At 39.6% G+C, this 12,224-nt stretch overlaps 1 protein-coding gene across 1 annotated transcript in view; it reads right to left on the bottom strand.

Annotated features, from left to right (window-relative positions):
* afdna (afadin, adherens junction formation factor a) overlaps positions 1-4,802 on the bottom strand; it is a 114,906-nt gene extending 110,104 nt beyond the window's left edge. Inside the window, 1 exon segment of the mRNA XM_025899205.1 lies at positions 4,485-4,802. Coding sequence (XP_025754990.1) covers positions 4,485-4,586 — 102 coding nt within the window. The 5' untranslated portion in view covers positions 4,587-4,802.
* Between the last annotated feature and the right edge of the window lie 7,422 nt (positions 4,803-12,224).

Here is a 12,224-nt window from a genome sequence, read left to right as displayed (position 1 = left end):
GTTCTTTAAGAGCCTTTTCAACTTCTTTTTAGTTTCTTAAGATGGTATTTTATATGCATGCAAAAAAAAAAAAAAAAAAAAAAAAAAAAAAACAGACAACGGGAACAGCAGGGTAATATGATACTTAAACACAGTCACTTTTGTCAACAGATAAAATAAATTAAAAAAAAAAAAATACTGAGCTGAGGCTTAGACCCTTAGGCTACAACTATACAACTGAAATCGAAGAAAGTACTCTTAAAGCTCTGGCAAAACCAGTTTGTTTCCATGGATATTAGACACAGATTAATATGTAGGGCTCCAGGAATTTGTTAGAGGAAATGAAATGCCGTCCCTCACGGAAAAGGCTACATTCATCTTTTATACTGTTTTTGTGCCCAAGTGATGGAAATGTCGTCACCAGGCTGTTAGCACGAGACTCTGTGCGGACTTCAAGCAGACCTTGACTGGACTTTAAAGAAATATAACAAGAATCACTACTCATCATGTTTCTGTCACTGTACACAACCAAGTGTAAACCTTACTTAATCCTTTGGTCTGCATGGTCACTAGATCACAACTACATATGGAGTATCCTCAGCCACATATTTGCTTTGAGCTGTACTACAGCAGCTAAAATTATCTGATAAATGTGATATGCTCTAACTATGATATGAGACATGGGAACACCAATGTTTATTCTCCACTTTACATCCATAATCTACATTCAGGAGTATTAAATAAGACAAAATAGAAAACACAGGTAGAAGATGAGACTGGTATCAAAACAATGGTTGAAAGGAGACCTTCCATTTGCTATAACTTTCCTTGTCCACCCAGATTTATATTACCCTTCACAATCTATCAAAAACAATGGACTTTTTGAAGTTCTCTCATTGAATTATCAGAAAAGGGAAAAAACACATCAAGGGTACCAATGTTTATTTTTATTTTCTCCATTAAATTCTTTACGTTGGTGCAGGTTTCAGTTTTTAAACTAGGTGAAGTGTGCTTTTTCAACCCACAAAAGTTCATGCACTTATGAAGAATCATAAAAATAAGGCAAATTAAAAAGTACCAAATTCTGGCCCATGTCTATGTACTTGATAGCCTGTTACTTGGACAATTTTAGAGTATGAAGGTAAAATTATCAATGGCTTCATTAAATATTGCACAAAAACAATAAGCTGATTCTGAGATGGGAACTTTTGATAGGTTTGGGTGCTTTTCTATGGAATAACTCTAGTGCAGAGTTTCAGAGAATCATGAAAGCTAAACACTTTAGGAAGACTCATGTGCCACACATCCACATAATTTAAAATGCACATGTCCCACCAAAACCTAGAAGGATTAGAAGTCACCAAACCTCCACCAACCTGTAACACCCTTCTTATTATATGCTTATGTTCACGTATGTAATGGCCGTGTGAGTAAACCATCCCACCATCTTTTTTTTTTTTTTTTTTTTTTAAATCAAACAAACAGTTGGTGTGCCTGCATCTCAACACTACATAACTATTGTGCCACAACATCCAAGCCCAGTGTTTATTCAGTCTGCAGAAATAGGTCCCTACATCTCTTCCCACTGCGAGTCCCCCACATGACACGGGTACCTGTTATGTTATAATGAGTCTCACCATAAGTCCCGCATTTTGGGTTTGAAAGATTAAAAAGTTTGAGAACCTTTGCTCCAGACTAATCAGCCATCCGTGCCTAATCTAATCACACGAATGATCTCACTGCTCTCAGTGGCAGCTTGCTCTGAAATTTAACTTTTGTAATAATTACCAGATATTCCGTTTTTCTACTTGGGGGGGGCTTTATTTAAGGATAACAGTGTCAAGTTTTATCTATAGCATAGCTCATTTCATGCACAGCTTCACTCTGGAGTGGTCTAGCCAATTTGAAGGACACTTGTGCAGCTTGGGCGTTCCACCAGCTGACATATGGGTGGGGTGTGGCGTGGTGAAGGAAGGCCATGCATCTCCTTACACTGAGTTATGCTCTGCTGGACTACACTGTGACGCTTGTGAGCTGAAACCCCAGTATAGTGAGAGAATTACAGTCTGGGAAACTTCTGGACATGCAGAGTTAATCATTCCTCACACAGACGAGAGGCTGTGTATTTGTCTGCGCGTGTGTGCTGTGTAGTATGCAACACTGGCCAACGGCTGGCCAGCTTCAATCCTGGTAATCGGCTCAAGAAGAGGAGAGGGGACCCTGTGGCCCCCCTACACCCTTATCCAAGAAAGAGGTGGGGGGTGGGCAGCCCGCCTAAAAACACAGCAGCTGACACAATCACAGTCAGATTTAAATTAAAACTACTTAACCACGAGATGCACCAGTCACGGGCAGGGCTGGATGCAGGGACGTGTACTGGGGGGGGCACAGGGTGGCACCAGGCATCCCTCTACCAATGCTATTTTGTTAGAGCACTATTAGGCCACCTAGTAGTATATAAGTAATGAAAATCATCTCCAGTAGCAGCATTAAAAGTGATATGCACACACTCATTAATCAACAATTATGATCCAATAATGTGTTTATGACTGAAAGTTCTTTCACATTAGGCAGCTGTAGTAGAACTATTTGTATATTTTGATGGTAAATATGCAAGAAAATGGCCTAGATTAGATTTGGGCAAAATACGAGGGCCAGAATTTTAGTCCAGCCCTCCAATGCTAAAAAAAAAAAAAAAAAAATCAGAAATAGTATTAAGCTAAGTGCGCTAAGTGTGGAGTCTGTAATGCATTTTTCCTCTATTCTAACACAGTGCATTTCATCAGGTCCAGTCACTCAAACCTACCTTGAGTGCCAGCACCTGCAGAATGAAATTCATACTAAATTATAACTATTTTATTTGTTTTATCTTCTCATCCAGTGTATTTTATGTTAACATCTTGGTTTGGTCTCAGTGGTGCAGACAGAAAATGCAGGAATCTTGTTTAATTGCACATTTGTCTGGGCTTTAGCCAGTGTAGATGTTATGTTATGTTGTTAGCTTCTAGGCTAAACAGTATCACCAGTTTTCTTGGTGGTGTTGAATTGGCAATGTTAGTTCAACTCTTGTAAAGTCTGGTAACACAGACTTTACAAGCCATAACTATATACAGACTGACTGTGGTTGCCCACATGCACAGTCACTTCCCAATCCCCAACCACTTTTCTATACTATTTATTTCTGATCAATCATGCTGACTTCCTGTGAGCCACCACATTTCAAAAATCCTGGAAACGCCCCTGGTTTGCTGGACACTGAACTTAGTAAGGACTAGAGACATCGCCAAGCCCTTGCTACTGTTCGGCAAGGAGGCGTTTCTTATCCCGTCATGTCATTAGTAAACAGCCACAACCCGAGTCCAGACGGGCGGTTTAATTACAGCACTGCTCCTCCGCCGTGTTGTAGGGTCAAATTATTGCTGGTCAAACAAGCAGCTCATACCAAACTAGCTCGTGTGTGAGGACAATGCAGGACGACATGACATGGTCAGTGTGTTGCACAGACAGATCGACAGACATACAGAAGGGGGGCTGTCCTGTGGGTGGTGGGCTAGCAGCATCTGAGTGCCCAGCTAAGCATCCACACCCTGCTTGTAGCTAATACTTTAAGCTTTTATCTATATGCCTAACGTATCAAACAACCTGACCGTGTTACTGGGTTTGTCAGCCATTGCAGGCAGTGCTGCGAGTGCGCTGCGTGCACTGTACACGCCGGCTATATTACAACTTTGCCCCCTCATTTAAAAAGCGCTCATATGTAATGCATAAATCACCAATATGGGGGGTTATTTATTCTGTTTAATAGTAGCACAGCTTATGTTTGCTCTACAGGTAAAGTGCTTGCTAACTAACTAGCTAGCTAGCCCAGTTAACGTGCTGTTCGTAAGATAACACACCAAATCCCATTCAGAAATCTGGAAATTACATCTTCACCTCCTTATCGCACGCATCCACAGAAGCAAGAATAAACCTCAAGGTAGATAATATTCTACTCACATTCGCGCCAAATTCGGCATATTTATCGCACACATAATGTTAAGAGCTTCTGTGATTTGTCAACTTTAAAAATTATTCCTGCTACTTCCCAAATACACAGCTGTGGGCGGTAATAGCTACGCAAGTGTGAACAGTTTCTTTTAAAAGAAAGCGAGAGAAGCAGATTTACCTACACACGACGCTCAACCACGGACTATTAAATAGTTTGCCTGGGTCGCCGTGAGGGCTCTAAGATTTAATTAAATTTATAGGCACCATCTTGAACAATGTGTTTACCCTACGATCTGGCAAATCCTGACAATTTTCAATGGAGTTTGGCATTCATTCTCTCGCAGCACGTACGGGGACTTGCCACCGAGTAAACCAAGAAAACCACGCTGCCCAATACTGCTTGGCTTTCAACATTTTCAACCCAAGGGTCAGCCGGGGGTAGGTTTACAGGGCCCCCTCCCCCAGGAGAGGGCCCGCGTGTCCGCGGCCTCTCCTGCCACTCCTGGCTGAGCTCCTACCTCTGTGGGCCGGCTGATCTCGAACAGGTCGAGCCGGTTGGCGTTCCAGTGGTTGATGATGTCGGCCAGTTTCCTCCTCTCCTCCTCCCTGCTCCCCGACATGGTGGACAGCCTTTCCGTAGGTCCGCACTGTTGAATAAAACTTCCCGTAACGTTAGTCCACAGGAGAAGAAAAAGCCGCCTCACAAACCAAAGGTTCAGGTCTGCTGTTTTATCGCCAGGACTTCGTGCGTCTCTCCGCTCACCGACCGACCTGCTGTCTGATCTGCTCCTGCTTCGCGTTCCCGGTGAGCTTCTGCGCGGCCCCGGTCTATGTGTATGTGTATGTTTGCGTTCGTGAACGCGCCAACTATTAACTGTTTCAGAACCGACACAAGTGATCGATGACGCTGCTTTTCTCAAATGTGCAGTCTCAAAAGAAATAGTCCGCTTATGGTGGTCAGCAGGATTAACTCATTATGTTTTCATTAAGACCCCAACACACACACACACGCCCTTAAACCCCCTGAGCGATTTTTTCACACTGTAAATATACAATATCTACAAATCAGACAGTGAAATCTCACTACTTATCTTGTTGTTTGTTTGCACTTTGAAAAAAGTAAACAAACACTTGTGCAGAAGAGGAATAAAACTAAAAAAGATTTGAATACAGTAGAAAAAACAGAATTAATCTTTTTTTAATAATTGTAATAATCCAATACATTACACAATACATTACAAGTAGCACACAGAATTTTTTTTATTTCTTTCAGGAGGCAGAGCTTGCTCATCTCGAGGTCAGCTCCTCCAGTCCAAATGAAAAAACTGAAAATTGCTGTGTGAATATAGACTGTAGTATTAAAATTGCTCGGTTAAAGTACAAACCAGTCCATTTAGCATTTGGTTGTAATTTTTAGTTACTTCTTGAAAGCACTGTAAAAGTGCACCAGAATTTTTCTTTATTAATAAAAGAATTGAAAATATTTTCTAATTATTAACTATTAATATTTTAAATTATTACCTTACCATCCAAAAGGTCGCTGCTAATCTAATTAGCTTTACATCTACCCTTGAATATAAAATTTTCACGTAATTTGCATGCTCAAATGGAAGCCAAAGAGTAAAGTGCATGCAAGAAACTTGATTTTAGAGGTATCATCTTCTTAGCATGTTACCCACCAGTGACTTGGTTTATGTTAAGAGGTTAAAATTCCAGTTTTACACACACAATCAGAGAAAGCATCTTATCTATGTATGCGATGGATGAGCCATTGTGTGCAGTTCTACCTTTGTGATAACCTGTTTCACTGCAGTAGCTTTTTCCTTCCTGTGGACCCACTCTTCATAATCACACTCATTTCCTGTGTGTGTGTGTTTCTCTTCTGTTTGCTGGGGGTAATGATATGGCGCTGCGCTCCATCTATGTAAACACCATCTCTTTATTAACACATGGCTGTGAGTGACTCTGAAAGGTCAGCAGATACATGTGAAATGTAATGATCTCATCTATAAAAATAGCTGTGATACAGCAGGGCGGTTAATCATGTGGGCCGCCCACCTCTTCTTCCAGACAGGGTGCAGAACAGTAGCCCGGGCTTCTTATAAACACATTAGTCACCGTGCCAGAATTTCTGGGTGTTACTGTATAATGGATGAGTGAAGCGTTGAGATCATATGTAAGTAAGGATTTTATCAGAACAGCTGATCTAACTTTAGCTACATGAGCAATTGCATAAAAATGTAAACATCAACAAATAAACTAAATACTTAATACTACACTTTTACATTATAGTTCATATAAAAGTAATCAAATTAAACAATAGAACATTAAAATGACTATTTTCCAACCCAGTTTTTTGGCCTGACTGTTTACAAAAAGCCACACTTACTTTAGACTTCTTCCTATATTCCTATACTGTAGTCTGAAAATCAGTCTGATCAAGGTCTGATGTTATGTGATGAACCCTTGCATCTGTTCATTGCCATCCATTTCATTTTGTACTGATCCAGCCAACTCTTCCAAGTTTGTGTGTTTTTTCCTTTTCAGCGTCCTTACACCTACCATGAAACTGTGTTTATTTACTAAAAGAGAAATAATTTCCCTTTAACTAAAACTGATTCTGAAGTACGATTTCAGTAACTCATCTACATAAAGTATTTTGTAGCAGGTATAGGAGCCGTGGCAGTTGTTTGGCTTGAAATGACAACTGTAATCTCCATATTTAGACTTTTTTCTCGAAATAGTATTTCAACTTTATTCTTGAAATTCTGTTTGTGACAGGTAGCCAAAGGTTGGCTTGAAGAGAGAGGAGGCAAAACAGCTTGTTTTGAACTGTGCCCAGTATAAAATAAATACGGATTATTTTGAGGTGTAACTCATGGAAAGCTACTCCAAGAGCAATAGGTAGGCATCTTAAGTACACCTCTCTAATACGCATATGCTAAAGTGGGTGTGTATGCAGGTATTTGACTTGCTATTGAGCCCTTTTTCTTCTTCTTTATGTGATGTGACAAGATGTGAATTCTTTGGGAACTCATTTGACATCAGCAGCAGAAGTGAGAAACCACAACAGGAAACCAACTTTACCAGATAGCCTTGCTACTTCCTGTATCTGTGATGTTATCAAAGCGTCAGTCACCACACACACACACACACACACACACACACACACACACACACACACACACACACACACACACAAGGTAACAGACAGAAGTCGCACTGATTTTAAAAAGCTGACCTACATGGCTTCTGCTGCTTCCAGTTCACTTGTTACCATAATTTCGTTGTAAACGCACAATGACAATAAAGGGCTATTCTATTCTATTCTATTCTATTCTATTCTATTCTATTCTATTCTATTCTATTCACAGGTCTACACCAGTAACTGGAAGAGTCAGTTCTTCTAATAAACAGCAAATGAGATCATTTGTTTTGTCCCGGCTCTGCTTTGCATTTCTCACACTCGCAGACGAGAATCACACGATGCAGGTTCACTGCCCTCGCTCACCTCTAATTCTTATCAATTATTTTGTCTCCTGCTGTGACAACCCTCTGTTATCTGTTATTTATTTGAATCAAGTTTAATAACCTAATGCTTATCTTACTTACAGAAACATTTAAATGCAGATTATCTCTCAGTTCAAGAAAAGTTAACATAACAAAGACTTAAGACAAAACAGAGCTAACAAAGCGAGCAAACATTTGAGAGAGGATGCCTCGAGGAACAGCTCAGCACACACAAATGATGTACAATACGTAACAAGGAAGTCTACATGAAAGAAAGCAACGAGGAAGCTCCCGAACAGCAAGCAGCGAGGTGAGCCAGGGCGGTTTGTTTGATTGGAAATTTGTAGAACGAAAAACTGTTTATTCCAAAGAACTTAACAACATGTCGACATGTCTTTATGCTGCAGTTGCAGTCCAGCTGTATGCTGGTCTACTTATGTGGCCCACACTGACATATCTCAACAGCTACTGAATTAATTGCGATAAAAATTTTCTGCAAGCATTCATTGTCCTAAGAGGTTGCAGTCCCTACTCGACCAGGAAGTTCAAACTAGGACCTTCTTGTTGTGACAGGAAAATACTAATCGCTGCACCATATTTCAAAAATGGTTGCAGTGCCACTTTAGCTCACCTAGTTGATCAGGTGACTGTGTGTCACCTGTGTTCAGTTCTGATCCAGGACCCTTCGCTGTGTCTTTCCTGTCTGAAAAATATTTACTATCATATCAGGCACTGTACAGCCTTAGAGATCTGTTGGTATGGCTGCAAGAATTTCATGAGGACATAGACAGTATATAAAAGATTAACTTGACACTTTCTAATAGTTAGCATGAGTTTTTAAAATATTAGAATATATTATGATATATAATGCAGCATCATGCTATTAGGAATAATCTCAATGATGAAGGGTATGGTTTAGGGTGCGTCTGCTTTGTGAGTGACCACTCCTCGTTTGTGGTGTTTGATTTAAAAAGAAACAAGAGGGCAATGGTTAAATGATGCTGATGCTTCAAAACTGAACTTCACAAACTCACAAGCTTTCCATCTGTGATCCATGTCTTTCCCTTCGATCCCTCCAAAAACAGATACTGCAGAACTACAGAGTAGCTTGTCCCACAGTTGGAGACATCATCCAGGAGAGGCTATTGCAAAATAGATGATTCACAGATGCAGCAATGATTTTATTCCCAGTGAAATCGCCCCAACTTGCAGTTTGTAATGACTCATAACAATGTGAGCTGATTCTCAAAGGGACCCAGGCAGAACTGGCTCTGCATAAGCACCACATCTGTGGAAAAGAGGTAGAAGAGACTTGTCAATGAAACTTTATTTATGTCAGACAGCTGATGGAGTCAAGTGAGACCTGACCTCTTGTATTTTATTGTTCATGACCGAGAGCGCCTCTCAGTCTCATACCACTCCTTTCAATTTATTGTTGTGTGTGTCACCTGAAGGGTATTGATCCACTGTGATGAATTACCATCACAGTGGATGGAGGCATTTTTAATCACCATATCTATACTTTTATTAAAACTACTGTTGGGTTAAGTGAGGTCATTACAGAAAGACAGATACACAGATTTGAGGTGGGGTTAATGAATAATGTGAATTATAATCAGTGGGTGTACCAGATAATAAATACAGATTGATAAAGATGGAACAGCGACACTGAAAGCTTTTTTCCAGAAAACCCCAAAAAGACAAAGCAGGTGGAGGAGATAGAGGAATGGAGAAATCTTTTCCAAAACTTTTCAGACAGTCGAGTAAGCGTTTGACCTGCAGTTTGAGATCAAACACCTGCTCACTGTCCTGACTCACCAGCTCTTAATCTCTAAAACAATGTGAGAAATGTGACTTTATCAGACCTTTCAGTAACATCCAACAACTTTGACATAATCTTTATCCCACTGATTTGTAAAGGAAGTGAGAGTACTTTAGAGCAGAGAGAGCTTAAGTTAAGCAAAAATAGATATTAATCAGCAGACACGTCGTTAAAGGATAAGAAAGGAAAACTTCGTCATAAGTGCTCAAACAGAAGCAGACACGAGGAGAAAGAAGGTTCACAATTAATTGTAATAACAGCTTTCCTTCTTGAAAACACCTCTGAAATCTAAACTAGCCCTGAAAATAAACTAAAGCAGGGGCTGTTATTGAGGGTTAAAGATTTGCACAAATAGCTGTTTGACTATGTTAGTAGATAGTCATAGTTATTCTCCCTCATGCCTGAAATTGATTTATGTTACATATTAAGAAGCTGGTAAGGTATAAAGAATAAAAACTCAGATTTGTTTAATTTTTTTTTGTTTTTTTAATTTATCATAGGTGCACTGTGATACAAGATGCTAACAATTAACATGACAGCCTCCCTAAAACTCATCTCACTTAAGAGAGTGTTATCCTTTTTTTATCCAAGTAACAAAGACTCATGATCAGGCAAGCGGCTCAAAAATGCGCCTCTCTCTGCACGGTGGCATGATTCAGTGTGTTATCTACCAAACGCACCTTTCTTTCTTTCCTGTTCTTTTCTCACCATCTGTTGCTCAGATTCCAAGAGAAACATGAATTTCTCTCACACAGCGCAACAGGAAACATCTGCTGCGGTGAGAAATGTGGCCGCGCAGGATACATGGAGAGGCAGGAGGAGCATTGTATGATTTTAAATTTTAAAGGTGTGAACAAATGACCGCAATGAAATGAAAGCATGGAAATCTGTGCCACTGTATTAATCCATGTCTTTGTATTCCAGTGTGTACAAAGTGTCCACGTCATGAAAATGCCATCCTTCAAACTTCCATTTACATAACAGCGATGGGGTGCTTTATTTAGCACCTAGCCTCAATGAGACAAGAAACCTGTGTGTCTAGTTGATGATGCCTCTGTGATGGTTAATAGTAAAATAATCATCACAAAGGCATATAATAACTACAACATGCTGAGACCGTGCATCCAAGGTAATGGAGGAATTTATTTTGGAACATTCAGCGTTTCTTTGGTATATGGCAGGAAAGCCATCGGACTAGAAAACATCCAAAAACAGAAAGAGCTAAATAAATACAAAGATCCCGTTGGGGAACAAACCAATGAGGGAAGAAACACCTGAGACGTGTATGAAGTGGGAATTTCAGATTTAATCCTGGGTTTTCGGTCTTATCGGGGTATATTACAGTAGAGTGTTTAAAATTAATCACACCACATGATTCAGGAGCTTGTAGAGCCACCTTTGGCAGCAATAACTTGAAGCAATCATTTCATCGTCTCTATAATTTTATCAGTCTTGCACATCATTTTGAATGAATCTTCTTTATATCATTCCTTCAGTTCATTGAAGTTTGTGGCATTTCAATCAGGTTAAGAGCTGGACTTTAAATGGCTCATTGTAACATCTTAATTTTTTTCTTTAATGAGGCCTGCAGAGTCTGTGTGTCCAGTCCGCTTCAAGGTAGATTATGACATTGTATTAACACATGACTAAATGCTACAGACCTGCATACTACCCATTTTTAGCTTTTATACTGGTGCTCACACTAGCTGATGGTTAATTAAGCAAGTGCATTTGATCCTTCCTGCTGCTAACACTCTTTATGTAGAAGGAGTAAGGTGTACTATCACTGCATAAAGTCTGCTTCGGTGCAGATTATGTACCGAAGCAGAAACCACCTCTTAAAGACCAATCAATTTTCTGGAAAATCATATCACCATTCCTGGAAGGTGCACAGATATTACAAATTTTGTTATCTTTTTCTGACACGCATGAATAAATAATACACATTCAAGTTAATATTTTTCACATAAAAGTGTAACATTGAATAAATACAACACTAAAAAGATTAAACTGAGGCAGGAAAATAAATTATAATCTGGGTACATAAAACAGGCACAAGACAAGCTATCTTGCTTCTGTTATTGTTGTTTTTTTAATTCTGTTATTACTACAGTTTTATTAGATGCTCAAAAATAGCTGCACAGGACAGAGAATTATTAGATAGGCTCCTGTTAACTCCACTGAAACATGTTTTACAGTTTCTTACAGTAAAAACTGAGACTTGACCAATTGACCAATGTCAGCCTGTTGGGGATGACAGTAACTGAGATCAGCCTCTTAGTAAAAAACTATTTTTAGTTATAGGAGGTTCCATTTTCAGAATATACTGTGTATAATTTTTGCCCCATTAACAGCCAAGCTAGGCAGCTTAATGCTGCAAATGACAGTTTGCGAGGCAGCTATGGTTGGCTCTCCAGCTCATGGCAGGATCATGAATAATGAACAAACCAGTAAGTGTTGTTCCACAAATGATTCATTTTGATTCCTTTATGTAATGCATATTATTTATTATATAATGTGATGCCCTTAAGCCCTGATCTTCTGAACACACTAATGTTTAAACAGTGATCAGCTGTATCTGGTGACTCCATCAGTCATCTCTTCACTCTGATCCAGCACTGCTGCTGCTTCTACGGCAAAACAAATCAGTACAATTTTTACCAACATATTGCACCAACACAAACATAGAATAAGGTATGTTGGCTTCTACATAATAATGCTTAACAGCAGACAGACATGGCTTTGATAAAGTCAAGTTTAGAAGCTGCATCCGCCCTTTACATACTGTCTTTGGTACAGTGCTGTGACTCTTGGTTTCATGCTTTGTCCTCTGGTATCCCTCAGTGACAAATATCCTGCCCTGTTAACTGTAACACATTAGACTCTTTTGTTCATCACACAAGCCGTCCTTTGTTGGTCGAACCCA

This window comes from Oreochromis niloticus, linkage group LG15 (genome assembly GCF_001858045.2).
Source record: "Oreochromis niloticus isolate F11D_XX linkage group LG15, O_niloticus_UMD_NMBU, whole genome shotgun sequence".
Lineage (NCBI taxonomy): Eukaryota > Metazoa > Chordata > Actinopteri > Cichliformes > Cichlidae > Oreochromis > Oreochromis niloticus.
Note: the sequence above shows the minus strand (reverse complement) of the source record. Positions and strands in the feature narration are given on the sequence as shown.